Source organism: Nelumbo lutea, chromosome 4 (genome assembly GCF_056320005.1).
Source record: "Nelumbo lutea isolate HS-2025 chromosome 4, American lotus-T2T, whole genome shotgun sequence".
In the NCBI taxonomy this organism is placed as follows: Eukaryota; Viridiplantae; Streptophyta; class Magnoliopsida; order Proteales; family Nelumbonaceae; genus Nelumbo; species Nelumbo lutea.
This window is the reverse complement of record NC_142687.1, coordinates 39,020,596-39,036,147: the sequence shown is the minus strand read 5'-3', so window position 1 is coordinate 39,036,147 and position 15,552 is coordinate 39,020,596. Positions and strand designations below refer to the sequence as shown.

Sequence of the window (15,552 nt, the reverse complement as noted above, 5' to 3'; positions counted from 1 at the left end):
ACAGCTCGTTGCTGCCAACAGAAACGTGAGGTGGCAGTGACGTGGCACTAGATAATGGGTACCAGTGCTGAAAACTTTTCCTGAATCATTGGTACCAAACGGAAAACGTTGTTGCTCCAGGAAACGTCCTACCTAGCAGCAACAATTCCAAACAAAAAAAGGCACCGTTTTGTGAAAAAATAGTGCTTCCAACCCATACATCAGTAGAAAAAACGGTGCTGTATCTACAGCATTGATGCCAAACATATACTAAAATATTCCATGCCTGAATAGGTTGGCTGTAAAACAGATGCTGACACAAAATTTGGTGGCTAGTAGATCTGTGATTGAGTTCATTTGCTTAAGGTGTAAATTCGCATAGCAAAAGAATAAATGAATCCAAGATCCCGTCTTTTGACTCCTTTCTGTTCTATATGTAATTTATGAATTCAATGACAATACAAATACTAAAACCAATCCAAATAGCTATTCACAGACTGGATTAAATAAAATAACTGGAAAATCCTTACCATCCATAGATGACTTCAGGAGACTTCTGCATAATTTGAAATCCATAGTCAACTTAACTCTACAGTCCAGCCCAGCTTATCCTCTGCAAGCCCCATCTGTAGACTTGTCAGTGAGGAATAGAGTTGCTGTGATACAGCACCAACTCCGGTCTTTCCATAGGATACCCTGACAAATACAGAAAACCATACAATGTCAGTCAATTGTCAATCCATAATTAAATCTGGTTTTGATAGAGGTCTGTTGGTCCTAATACAAATTTTAGAACTTATATCTTTAACTTCACATGGCATTGGAATTTATTTTCCCTTGCAGGTCATTTGATGCTCGTGATACTTGAAGGGGCTTGGGAAGAAAGGAACAATTCTCTGGTGGTGGTTTTTCTCTTGCAATATTTTGGCTTGTGTAGGAAAAGCTAATACCAGAATATTTAACTGCCACTTACCTCAGAAAGCAGTTTAAGTCCATTTGGCATGATTCATACATAGAAACGTGAAATTCAGGGAATTGTTCCCAGTTTTTGAGTCTCAAACAACCAATACGTAGCATAAGTAGCTAAAGTGTTTCCTTTTTAGCTCTGTTGAGTTCTATTGTATAGAAAGTAGTTATACATGAGTCATACTTTCACTTCATACTTATTTGGATTAATACAATATACTTCAAAACAAAAAAGTAAATCAACATTGCAAAAATTCCTTATTATCAAAAAAAAAAATTGCAAAAATTCCTCATTCAGTACTTTCAGGTTGTATTTGGATTGGGGAAGACTTGATAGTGTTGATACTGTGTCTCAGGATTACTCTGTTATGTGGGTCTATTATTGCAGACAAGTGGAATCTGGAAGAGCATGGTTTTTAGGCCTTCAGGTTCTTGATTTTGCAGAAGTAGATCATTAGGTGAGTAGTCATTTGATGCAGGAATCAAATTCAATTCCAAATCTTATAATCTAAACACAAAACTTGGAAGAATTTTCAAGTTTGACAGGAAGGTTTCATAATAAGCTGAAATCAAGACAATAAAATTCTTTACTCGGTGATAATATGAAGTTCTAATCTCTCACTTAACAATTCATGGTTCTCCAAAATATAAATGGTTCATTTATTATAAAAGTACTGCTGTAAAAAAAAAGGTTCCAATGAAATGAGTTACCATCAGCTCAAATAAGGCAAAAACAAAAAACAATATTTAAACCAACAGAGCCAGAAGAAGATTACCTTTCACCTAGGTAAGTTATACTTCCAACAGGTGACACAACCACTGCTGTTCCAGTACAGAAAACTTCATCAGCATCAAGCAACTCGTCCACTGATACAAGTCTCTCTTCAACCTGCATATTACTAAGTTTCAATAGAAAAGCAAGTGCCAAATCCTTTTTCTCTTCTATCCTTGAAACAACTACAAACCTGATAATACAATAGATGGCAAAAGTTTTGTTCAAAAATGAGAGAAAAAATGGAAGGAAAAAAGGAAGAGAAACTAAAATACATCCACCAGCAAGACAGAAACATATAAGAAATATGCAAGAAGATAGATAATTGCAGCTCTACATGCCAGGCATCAAGTTGTCCAACAACTTGATGGACTAGATACAGACCGAATCTTCAGCATATTTTGGCACACAGTGGCCGTTCTCAGACTCAAACCCATTTTCTCAAGCTTGCCAGCCTGAGATTTTACTATTGCACCAAGCAATGGCTCTTAGGTTCCAAAGAAGCCATATATCACACAAGCAAGAAACATATATTCAATGGTAGTTTTTCTTGCAAAGTTACAGAAATGATCCTTTCTTAGTTGAACTAAATAATGGCATGGTTGTGGAAACAAAAATAAAATAGCCACTTAATGGGGAAGGTAAGGTCAATTTGCTACATCAAAAGAACTTGGCCATCAACGAATGTAGTTACTTTTCTGTGCACATGGCACAAAGAGTAAGGCCAGGGAAAAAGTGTTTGTACTGCACCAAGGAAATCAAAGGCATAAAATGGACCAGATTGAAGGATCCAAAGCTCCAAACCATCTGTAGTGATATCTTTTTTATCAAAAAGAGAAACTTTTAATTAAGAATACTTCTCAGAAATATATAGTAAATTGCCTAGTACCCCAAGGTAGGTAGATAACCTCAGCTAGCCACCCATAATAGTCCTCTGTTTAGTGTTTACAAGTTCCTATTCTTAGGACCAGATTCCAATAAATTTGACTTCTGTTAATCCCTCATTTGTCAAGTTATCGGCTACACTGTTGGCTGATCTTTCAATCCACCTGAAGGTTATTATTCACTTCTTACTTCTGCGGTCAGCATTTTAATTTTCCTTGGGTTGTGTCTATGTCTATATTTCCACAAACCTGCACCGTTCCTTCTTATCCAACCCACTATTATTGAATCACAATACCCAGCTGACTCTAAATAGAGAGCTAGGCAATTTCCTTCCCAATTTCTCAAAACTCCTCCAACTCTAGAATGAACTAGATTTCCCAAATTACATCCACCAAAATTAATTTCTATCAGATCCAATGCTCAAGGGTACTCTCAGACCCTTGACATTCTGGCATGGCATTGGTGTGGTCAGACCACTGCAGGTGCATGACTAAAGGCCGAGGCATACACAAACATGGTCTAAACCCAACCTGAGGCTTAATTGTTTTCCACTCCAGGTGGTGGGCCAATGGTTTAGCCATCCAGGTTAATTGAGTCAGCCTGTGGTGCCATAGATAAAATAATAAATTATAATAAAATACAAATAATAGTTATATATGCAGAAAATTTGTAAAAGATGGAAAAACCCCAATTCTCACATCAATTACCCCTGTTCTGATAACTGATTAAGGGGGTATTCTTTCCGTGGTTGTGTTTGTGTTTCATTTGATTCACAAACAGAACCAGCTTTCCAGAAGGTATTTTCATTTTGTTGCTGATTCTAAAACCAGTAAACCATGGTTCTAAAACCAGAAAAATCCCTATTTACTGAACACTATGAAAGAAAATTTTGAACACAACCACATGGTTCAAAAAGAAGGCTGATGTGGCCAAGTGATTCTGTGTATCTCAGGCCATATTCCTATATTGTATAAAATGCAATATATATTTTATACACATGAAAAAATATATAATTGTTAACATATTATATGTATTTTCACATATTATATTACATTTTTAACATACTATATCTTGTTGTTCACATATGATAAACAAATTGCCATACAATGAAAGTTAAATGGCAGTAGATGCTATCAATGTGTTGACTCCAAAAAATGAACCACAAACAGAACAACGGTTGTGGTTCTGTAATTCAAAACACAACCACAACCATACATAGCAAAACACCTATGATGTTTCAAAACCAATATTTTCATTTTCAAAAAGAGGTGGCATGGCTTTGAAACACAACCACACCCTTTTTTGAACCACAAAAATAATAGCCCCCTAAATGTGCTTGAAGCCCTACAATGCAGACTCAGTACACGTCTTCCATAGCCTAGAAATAGCAGCAGTTACACAGTTCAGGTCATCAAGCTTCTCAGAAAGAGAGATCTCAAGAAGGTAAAAATTATGGAAGGACACCAGCTTTATAATCCCCTCAGACTTCAAGGTCTCATTTTTTGAGCTTGGAATCTCGGAGTCGGTTATGGATTGTGGAGGTGAACAGTTTTAGACAGGACATTTGTAGCTACAAAGCAAAGAATGCCAACAGCCCCTTTTGGTTCTGATTTTTTTTTTTTGTGCCCTTTTTCTTGGAACATAAAGCAAAAGAGTATGCTTGAGACAGTAACTTTCATGATTCCCCATCTTTAAACCCAAGGTTCTGTACCTATTCCTGCTTCTTTATCTTAAACTCCCAAATTTTCACTGACATAGAATTGCGTGTATCCAACAAAACCTGGCGCTAATAGTACTGGCAGATCTAGGTTCTACTCACCAACATCTTTACCAACTCAAAAATGAAAAAAAAATGGTCACTTTACCAGTAGATTTTGTTGACTCATTGGCATTAAAAACAGAGGCTTAAGTTTTGATGATAATGAAGGTTAGTGATGGAAAAAAAAGAACAATTTTTTTTATTGATAATTGAAAGAATTTTATTAATCACAAGGATAAGAAAGTACCAGCTCCCCAAGGAGAGGCACAAGATGCGACCTCTCCATACTAGTAAAGAACAGCTTTCCAAATCACTAAAACAAGTTACAAGGTAGCACAAAAAAGATCTTCCCTGGAAACCCCAAGTTTTGCCAAAGAATCAGCCATAGTATTTGCCGACCTGCTCACCTAATTTAACATCCACTCTCATATTACTAGTTAGCCACTTCACTTTTTCGATGAGGTCTCTGTATCCCCAAATGACAGCATCCGGGTTTGAGAGCCAGCCTATTACCACCTGAGAATCCCCTTCAATTTTTTTTTTTAAAAGAACAGTTTCAATAATGAAGTTGAGCCTATTTGAAACCCTAAGGCACAAATGAAAGAGGAAGGTTGAAAATGGGTAATAAATATGGGATGCGGACACCAGTAATTTTTTTGGTCAAAGTGTCAATAAAAAATTATAAACCTAAATATGAGATCAAGTTGCTTGATTTACTTGAAAATGATCAACACTGTTCCATTGTCCTAGTCAACTGAGTCAATGGTTCACCGACCCACCCCACCAGGTCCTTGACCAAGCCAATAGTTATTTTGTTTTAGTGGGTCAGGGGTTAACCCAAACCAGTATTATGACTGGACGACAAGTTGAACAGTCCAACAGACAGATCAACAATAGGTTGATAACATTGGTGCAGGCTACAGGCCTAAACTGGAAAGTAGCATGCTGGCATGGACAAGGAAGAGCACAGGGTGCTCAATTCTAGCACATGGTGCATGGACTGTTGTGCAGATGAAATGCACTTGATCCAAGCAAAGACGAGGCAATGTCAGACTTGATGGCTGGGCAAGAAGCACCTTAGCAATGGCACAAGGTGTATGCACATGCTGGCATGTGAACATGCCACATGACAGGCGTTTTGCACATCCAAAAGACTTAGGTGAGTGTTGTGCAGGGATAGGGATTTGATTTTTAGGGTGTAGTGTCAGGTTAGGGTTTTGATTTTTCAACCCGAGTCGGGTTTGGGTTTGGCTGACCGCCCTGCTGAGTCATGATACCCTAGACATATAAAAAGTATTATTGTAATTTGGTCAACTTCTAACCTCTAGCCTTAAGTTTAAGACTGTTTTTCATGTTTGTTTTGGTTTTTCTTCTTTCACTATGGAGAAAGTGAAACCTTGCAACGCATAAAAAAAAATTCCAACTTAAATGACTCTTGTGTTTTCAAAATGTGTCATAAAAAATACAATTCAAACATAGCGGAGTAGGATAGGTTGATCCCTATAGGGTCAGGTCAGGTTTGGGTGGAAGCATGGGGGGGTTGGGTTGGGGTTGAGGCAAACCCATTTCTAGAGGTGTAAAGTGGGTAATGTTGTGCCAGCACGGCACAATTTTGTGGGCTGCCTGTGCCGTGCTAGCAAAAGGCTTGGGTGGGATATACCTGCACAGCCCACGGACGAGTCCAAGCAGGCCTGGGCTGGGCCACGAGCCAGGCCATGAGAGGCATGATTTAAAAAAAAAAAATGAAAAAATAATGAAAATGATAAAAAACTTAAAATAAATTAACAAAATGAACAAGGAATTGAAAAAAAAATCTTAAAATTGTATTCTATATGAATTTTGATGTATATAATTGTTTATATATGAAATAATAAAATGAAATTAAAAAATTACAATACAATTAGAATAAAATAGTATAATAAAATTGAAAATATATATATGTATATATATTAAATATATTATTATATATGGGTTGTGTCGTTTTGGTCCATAGGCCTCAAAACCCAAGCCCGGAACAGCCCTAGGGTATGGGCCAGGCCGGCCAGCCCACTTACAGCTCTACCCATGCCAAACCCGACCTGTTGACATCCCTATGCAAGGGTACACAATGATCTGGGTGGTTTGGATGACAAAATCATAAATAACTCAAATATGATCATTTGGATATACTAATATTATCTTTTGGAAAATTTTCAAACTCTTTGAGGAGGTGGTGATTGGTGACTCTCTAGGATAGTAGCATCAAGCAGGTTGGGTGCCCAAGCGTTGGGTTGGGCAAGGCAAGGTACAAGTGCTGAGGGTAGATAGCAACACCACACAGAAGCAGTTGTGGCAGTTAAGCTCGACACTCTATGGGAGCTTGGATAGATTTGATTGCATATATGGCAAACACATATAGTTAGCAACAAATCATACATGCATGCAGCTTAACATCAACAGGCATGCATGTGGCACACAACAAATGCTCAGCAGGTCAAGCTAGAAGCATGGTTGGGTGCTTGGGTTGGACACCAGTACTGCACAATTGTGCCCATGGACAAAGGTCAAAGCCACATGACACCTGTATTGCACTTGTATCATGATGTAAGCTGATGCAAACATTGTTTTAAAAGGCTTAAGCCTTGATGCGTGAGGCATACGCCTCGAGGCAAGGCACACAAGTTTTGCCTCACGACTTTGATGTGAGGCTTAAGCCTTTGTCAAAATGAGGCGTAAGCCTTAAGCCTCAGGGTGTGAGGCGTAAAAAGGTGTAAGCCTCAAATATCAATGATTAATTAGTGATTTAATGAAAAATATGTATTTTTATAATTTAAAACATATAGAAAAAACACTTCAATAATTATGGACCAAATAAAAAAAAGTAAAAATGAAAAACTAATAAAAAAATTCAAATTCTATTAGTTTTTCTTAGTGTCTTAAGAAAGTTGAATAAAGGACTAATCAAGTTCTTAGTTTCTTTTGAATAAATCAATTCTTTGTTATTTTTCTCATTTCTTCTCCTAATTGATTTTCTTCTTAATAACAACAACAACAACAACAACAATAGTAATAATATTATTATTATTATCATTATTATTATTTACATAGATCAAATCAACTAAGTTGTTTCCTTTCTTCTAAATTATTTTTTACATGAAATATAAAATGTTTATAATTGTTAGTTGATTAGTTATTATTTTATTTAATGCTTAAATGCCAAAACTTATTGCTTATAAGCTTCTTTTATGTTATTTTAATTTAGTATATTATATGTTATTTTCATCAATTTACAAACTTTAATTAATTTTTTTCCTTAAACTTTGAGGCATACGCCTCAACTACACCTTTAGCCTTTTAAAACCTTGGATGCAAGGGCATTAGACAAGTCTGTCTATAAGCCACCTCAGCTTATGTACAGCAGCCAAGCCAAGTAATAAGGTCAGGCCAATGGACCATGGGAAGGTCTGTCAGTTTAGAGTTATTCCCAAATACCATTGTGCTTAATTGTGTACCATACATAAAATAGATTTTTTTTAAATTTATGACTTTTTTTTATCGATAACAATAAGCTTTATTAATGAATAATATTTGTGAAGCTTTAATTACAGAAAGAGGGAGGTAAACTATCTTAACTCCTCAACAACAAAAGGACAAAGAAAGAAGCTAAAAATTAGCCCAAAACAGGGATTCCTTAACCACCCCTTGTTTAGCTAACTCATCAGCCATTGAGTTAGCACTTCTCTTCACCCAGTTGTACTTCACCTCAATATCCTTACTCAACCATTTAAATTTTTTCTTTTCATTGTTGTAGCTCCACAAACTACTGTTGTCTCCTTTCAGCCACCTAATCACCACCTCTGAGTCCCCTCCAATAACTAAGCATCTGATATTTAATTCTCTTGCTCTTTGGATTCTTTCAAGAATTGCTAGAATCTCATCCCTACGAGAGTCACCCTCTCCAATTGAGCCTGAGAACATGGCAGTAATAATCCCATCCTCATTCCTGAACACACCCCCAAACCTAGAAGGCCCTGGATTCCTTAAGCTACTTCCATCAAAATTCAGTTTTATGAATCCAGATGGGGGAGGGGACCAAGAGGGCCTAGAGGTCCTCCTACGATGTGCAGAGGTAGCTACCTCTTTCCACTTTCTCAACAAGTCAACCAATGGAATAATCTGAGAATAGCTCCATAGATTTCAGCCAGTAAGCTACCCTTAAGTGTATCAGTTCTAGTAAGTTTTCCATGGTTCTTTCCTTGTCTGAAAATATTTGTGGGTTTCTCTCTTCCCATATGGACCAGCACACTACCGCCCCAATGCTTCTCCACATAACCTTCCATCTTTTCTTAGGCCATCTAAAGAACGAAGGAGAGAACAAGCTTTGCACACACGGGGGGATTCCAAATACATCCAAAAAGGGAGACCCACTCCCAAATAGTTTTAGTAATCGGACAAGAAACCATAATGTGGTAACCCGTTTCCCCATCAACTTTGCCAAGATTACACCTATTGGGAAGTAAGCAATAATTGAGCATCTTTCTTTGAAGCAAGTCATTTGTGTTAATTCTTTCTAGGAAAGTTTCCCAACAAAAACTACCAACCCGAGGAGGAATTGGTTTACTCCAAATCTCTTTAACAGGGAGGGACAACTCAAGAGGAATAGTAGGCTGAACTAAAGTTCCAAAAAATGAAGCACAAGAAAAGGAGCCAAAGGAGGAAGGGGTCTAGACTCTGGTGTTTCCCTTACTAGGGTCCAAGAAAACATTTTCAAGAAGGGCTAGCAGAGATGAAATACAGCCCAAGTTTGTATCCCTAATTGCCCTTCTCAGGCCCAAGTTCCACCCAAAACCAGAAGTAGAATCAGAAGGAACTAAGAAAAAGATTGGTTCATTTTTCAAATCTAACAAAGCATACAAAGAGGGAAATTGGTCCCTCAGGAGAGTCCCCAACCCAAGGTTGTTCCCAAAATTTTATTCGATTACCAGATTTCAAATCATACCTGATCCAAGGGGAGAAAACTGGAAGCAGATCATGAATGGCTTTCCAAGGGGAAGCAGTTGTAGCCCTTGCCATAATTCCTAGATCCCAGTCATTCTCATCCAACCCATGTATGCTAGCCACTATCTTCGTCCACAATTTGTCCCTTTCTAGTGGAAACCTCCACAACCATTTCCCCAGCAACGCCATGTTTCTTTTCCTAATATTCCCAATCCCAAGCCCCCCTAGCTTCTTGCTTCTAGCTACGACCTCCCAACTCACCCTATGGTCTTTCTTCTCCACTCCTAGTTCCCACAAAAAATCCTTCATTAATTATTCCACCCTATTAGAGACCTTTGTGGGAATCTTAAACACTGACAGGAAGTAAACAAGAAGGTTAGCTAGGGTAGACCTAATCAGAGTGATTCCCCCCTCTGAAGAGAAAAAATTTAGACCATTTCTCAATTTGAGTGTGTCATCCTTACGCAGGGGCCATGCTAATCTTCTTTGTATCGTTCCAATTTTACCGGATGTCTCCAAAGAGACTTTTTAAATTTATAACTTAAATGTTAGTGGTGGCTAGATGGTTAAGGCATTGTTTGTTAGCATAAATGACTAGGGTTCACATCTCGTTACTTGTGGTTTGATGTTTTGGTGCTAACACATAAAATTATGAGATCTTAGGTTCAAGTCTTTTTTTTTTTTGATCAATAACACTTTCATTAATTCATCAATAGAAAATTTACAAGTGGAAGACAAACACACTTATCTTCCAAGAGTCACAAAGAGCTTCAAGAAAGGAAAAAAGAAATACAAAGACACTAATGTTGGCTTAGCCCAAAACAATGAATCCCTTTCTGCCCCCTGTTTAGCTAAATCGTCAGCTAGGGAATTAACTGCCCCTTGTTTAGCTAAACACACCACTGAGGTGACAAGCAAGTATTGGGTCTCTTCTTTTGGAGTAGATCACCAGTGTTGATGACTTACATTTTAAAATATATGTGCATTTAGTGAAGTAGGCTGGTCATTAAAACCAGTTGGACCATTGAAACCCTGTTGGTTTTTAACAGTTCCACCGGGTTTTGACTGGTTCTTCTGGTTTTTCAGAAAAATGAAAACCAAGGGTTTAGAAAACTGGATTCCCTTCCAGTTTTAAAACATTTTAAATGCTTTTAAGGAAGTTAAAATCTGAAAAAGCAGTTTTTTCTCCTGGTGGAATCTTTCCACTTTACTGGGAAACTTGAACAAAATCAAACTTTACTGGGAAACTTGGAACTACCAAACATCAATCCAGTTTTTTCACAGAACCAGTAATTGTACTCAAAAAAATCCAAGAGACAATAGAATATCTGAGATTATAGTTTCTGATTGATAACATATCCAATTTTATTAGCTTTGAATTAAAGAATGAACTACAAGTAAATATGTGTCTAAAACCCCATTGTTTGGGAACGTGTCAGAAAATATTTGAATTATAGAACAGTGATTTTAGAGTTGAAAGATAAATACCTGGAACCCTAGGTTACAAGCAACATCAATTATACTTTTTCGCGTAATGCCAGGAAGAATGGTCCCCTTTATTTCTGGAGTAGAGATTGTTGTACCCTAGGACAACACAGACCATGAAAATATCTTAGTAATAGTAGGCAGCAACAATGCTGATAATGCACATTCCATCATGACACCATGACAGATTTAAGAACCAGATAAGTTCACAATGCTTAGAGAACAGCTTACTATAAGCTTAAGCATCTACACGGCAACATAAAGAAAGTTCTCACATATCTTTGCACATCATGACCTTTTGCTGTAATTTGCTCTTTGGTTGTCTAAAGCCTTATATACTGTCAATTAGGAAATCCCTCCCCACTCGGCTCTATTTTATATTAATGAAAATTTTACCATCTTTCAATAAAAATAATCACACTAAACAAATAATAAATTGGTCATCTGGTTTCTACAGCAGCAATAATATCAGTCATTTCATTTAACATACTTCTGATAACTAAAACAGGATCTAAATAAAACCATAGTGGAAATTGTGTCCTGCTTTATACATTGAGAAATGATAAGAACATGAAAGGAATAAATAACCTGTCTAACAACCATCTCGGTTCAAACTTCCAAACTTCCAATGATCAAAGCCTAATGTACAGAAGGAAAAAGTATAGAGTACACCCTTGTTATAAGTTGCCTCAAGATCATGAGTGATAAGCTGAGGGGGACCGAAGATAAGGTTGTGGATGGGTTTTGATAAACTTGATGAGGATGACCACTTTGATTAAACCACTTGAAGCAATAAGGAAAATCTGTTTCAAAAGAGCAGTTGGATTCTTTTTTTTTTTTTTTTTTTGGGGGGGGGGGGGGGGGGGGGGGGGGGGAGGGGGGTGGATTGTGATATGCCTCTTTTTTTGTTGTTTGGTATGCCTCCAATTATTACAAAGAAGGTAAAGAAAAGAGGCAGGGTAAGATTATCTGCTAAAGTAGAATGTTAACTGGAAAACAAATTGACAAGTAATCTTCTAGGGAGATTCAGAATCTTGTCAAGTGGAATGTGCAGGGAGGTATCAGAAAGATTGAGAGGGGTTCTTTAAAGCGCACCATAGGGGGAAAACAGGGTAGATGCTAAAAGGAGGAGGGTCCTGTTGATCAGCAGTCATTTTGGCCTCTCTAGTTGATGAAAACAAATGAAGAGCAACTGGATATAAACAGATTGTTGGCTATTTGTTGAGCATCCCCTCTGTCAATAATACGGATATAAACAGCTTCCTTGCTGCATGTAACTTGCCTGAAGTTTTCCTTTTTGTTGTGTGTCCCTGCATGTCCTATCTGAGGTGAATGAACTAAATGAACTCTTCTACATTTTTGAGTCATCACAATGGAGGTATGTGGGATAATTCAATCCCTTCCAGAATTGAAGATTTTACATGGCAATGAACAGCATACTTACCTAAAATCATTTGAAGAAAAGAGGTTTTTTTTTGGCTAATAGGTGCATCATCTGTGAAATGGATTCAGAAGATGTGACGCATTTGATGGTCAACTGTCTTTATGTGAGCTGTTCATGGTTATTCTATTTTTGCCTCTTCAACATGGACGGGTGGGATCCCAAGTCACCTAAGGAGATCTTTGAAAAGTGGCCAAGAATCAATGGGGGGAAGAAAGCTAAAATTATGTGGAGTTGTGTTCCTTTTGCAGAATACTATGAGGTGTGGAAAGAAAGAAATTGAAGAATCTTTAACAACAAAGCAAGAAACAAGGATTGACCACATGCCATAATTGGTTCAAGACTAGTGGAATGGTGTTGATTCTTCCAGAATTCAGGGACTCTAAGAGAGAAGATTTTGGTTCTGATTTCAGGACTTCTTTCAATCTTTGTTAATTGAGGCAAGCAAAAGTATTTGCATCTATCTGTTCATTTGTTCTTCTTTATGTTTTATGCCCTGTTAGCTGATTTAGTGGGTGATGCCTTGTCGCCTGCTGCATTGTACCTTCTTTTCATTTAATGAATTTTGTTTTTTATTTATCGTCAAAAAAATTAAGGAATATGATTCACTACATTTTTCTAGCTAACTACGTTCACTTGATCACATGCTTTGCTTTTATTGGTAATCATTTTTTTGTTCAGCTAGTAACATTCCCTCTTGAGAGGCATAAGGCCTGCATGACTGCATCCTTAAGTTTCCAGCTTAAAGGGAATTGCACATTATTAAAAAAGTTCTTCTTTCATGCTCCTTCCACATTCCCCATGACACAGCTAAAGGAAAGTCGTCTAAAATATGCCTCCACTAGGATGCTCGAGGATCTACTTCTTTCTCTACCCTCTAGGCTTAGCTTATTGCTTACATTGGAATCTCTTCTTTGCAGAACCCAGAATGCTCTTTTTTTTTTTTTGATAAATGAGAGTAGTTTTATTAAATCAAATAACAAAAATACAATCATCCTAGGAGGAGGCACGAGATGTTACCCCCCCTAGGACTGAACGATATACATCAAAACTGCCCAAGCCTGAGACACAATTACAAAGTAGCCCAAAATAGATCTCCCCTTGACACCCCTTGCTTGGCCAGAGAATCAACCATTGCATTTGCTGATCTTCTGGCCCACTGAAACCTGACAGTCATATTCCTTGTCATACATTTAACTTTCTTTAACAGATCCCTGTAGCCCCAACAAGCTGTTTCTGGGCTAATTAGCCAGCCTACTACTACCTTGGAATCCCCTTCCACTAGCAAATTGGTCACTCCAATTTGACTAGCCATCTGTATACCTTGTACCGCTGCTAGTATCTCTGTCCTTACTGAATCACCTTCACCCACTGGTCCTGAAAATAGAGAGAACATATTTCTGTCTTTGTCTCTCAGAATCCCACCAATTCCCGATGGTCCTGGGTTACCTTGGCAGCTCCATCAAAATTCAATTTTACCACACCATCCGGTGGGAAAATCCATTCAGCTTGTGATTTGATATTGATGGAGACTGTAGCAGCCACTGCAGACCAATTTCTCCTTAAGTCATCAAAGGAGTAATCTGCCAACAAGTGTGAAGATTTTAACCATGAGATAGTCCTTGTCAATATGCATTCCTTGATTTCAGCAAGACTTCTTTCCTGTTCTTGAAATATTCTAGCATTTCTCTCCTCCCATACAGTCCACAACGTAGCAGCACTGATACATTTCCACATTAGCTTCCCTTTTTTTGTCGATCTCCCAAAAGCAGTCGGAGTGAACAGCAGCTTTACTTGAGGGCAAATTCCACCTGCACCCAAATAATGAAACAACCCAGTTCCAAATATTGGTAGCAAAGGAGTATGATATCAGCAAATGGTTACAGACCTCACCCTTCACTTTACACAAAGAGCACCAATTAGGGGACAAACACAAAAAAGGTTTCTTCTTTTGCAAGTTTTCCGCAGTATTGATCTTACCATAATAGGCTTCCCAACAGAACACAGCTATTTTGGAGGGAATTGGTCTTGACCATAACCTCTTTAACTAGGAAGACCTGAGGGGGGTTGGAGCAAAGGGCTTTAAAGAAAGAAGCACAAGTGAATGAGCCAACCGGAGTTAGGGACCAGACTCTTTTATACGGGTTAGGGGGGTCCAAACACACCGAATCTAGAAGCAACAACAGCTCTGAAACGCAATGAAATTCTTCATCCCTTAACCCTCTTTGAAACCCAAAATCCCTATTTAACGCCAAAGGGCAAACCGGGGGGGAAAGGAGCCAAGAGGTGGGTTTCTTTTTAAAGAATGAAATGGAATAGAGAGAAGGGAAACGGTCTTTTGGGGGTTGAGAGCTCAAACAAGTATCTTCCCAAAAAGGAATGGGGTTTCTAGAGCAAGCATCGTACCTTACAAAACTGAGGAACTTAGGGAGAATGCTAGAGATAGCCTTCCAAGGTGTTGTTAGCAAAGCCCTTTGGGATACTCCCGCATCCCAACCTGATTCGGAACAGCCATGGATACTTTTCACTACTTCATGCCACAACCTCTCCCTCTCTAGGGGCCATCTCCAAAGCCACTTACCTAAAAGAGCCTCATTCTTGCTCACCAAGTTCCCTAATCCTACAGATCCTTCTTCCTTACTCCGACACACCACCTCCCACCTAATCAAGTGATCTTTTCTCTCTTTACCAGGTTCCCATAAGAAATTCCTCATTAATTTTTCCAACCTCTTTGGCTTCCTTTTAGGAATTCTAAAGACTGATAGGAAGTATAAAGGCAAGCTGGCTAAAGTTGCCAATCTTTTTTAGGAATTTCAAGCTACCAATCTTTTTTCGAATTTTCCACCACCGGGTTCCGGAACCTACTTTCCTTTGGATTTGCACCTAATGGAAGTCCTAGGTAGGATAGAAGCCACTGAGAGTAGGTTCATTCTAGCAAGTCTACTATAGACTCCAACTCCTCTCTGTTCAAGTGAACTACACAACTCTTTTCAAAATTTACCTTTAAATGAGGCCCTCTCAAAGTGAATTATTAAATCCTTCAGATTCCTTACCCCCATCAAATCACAACCTTCACAAAAGATTATTATGTCATCTGCAAATTGGTCCTTTTTAGGAATTCCAAGCTACCAATCTTTTTTCGAATTTTTCCACCACTGGGTTCCGGAACCTACATTCCTTTGGATTTGCACCTAATGGAAGTCCTAGGTAGGATAGAGGCCATTGAGAGCAGGTTCATTCTAGCAAGTCTGCTATAGATTCCAACTCCTCTCTGTTCAAGTGAACTAC

General features: G+C 38.1%; 1 protein-coding gene and 1 non-coding gene across 2 annotated transcripts in view; both read right to left on the bottom strand.

Annotated features, from left to right (window-relative positions):
- Positions 1–303: 303 nt before the first annotated feature.
- Positions 304–15,552, bottom strand: part of LOC148855315 (branched-chain amino acid aminotransferase 2, chloroplastic-like) — a 58,497-nt gene continuing 43,248 nt past the window's right edge. Inside the window, exons 8-10 of the mRNA XM_088983433.1 lie at positions 10,827–10,922; positions 1,722–1,834; positions 304–675 (exon numbers count right to left, since the gene is read on the bottom strand). Coding sequence (XP_088839559.1) covers positions 558–675; positions 1,722–1,834; positions 10,827–10,922 — 327 coding nt within the window. The 3' untranslated portion in view covers positions 304–557. The remainder of the gene's footprint in view (positions 676–1,721; positions 1,835–10,826; positions 10,923–15,552) is intronic.
- Positions 9,761–9,863, bottom strand: LOC148855316 (U6 spliceosomal RNA). The gene has a single exon (XR_016096443.1). It is a non-coding gene; the product is annotated as a U6 spliceosomal RNA (small nuclear RNA).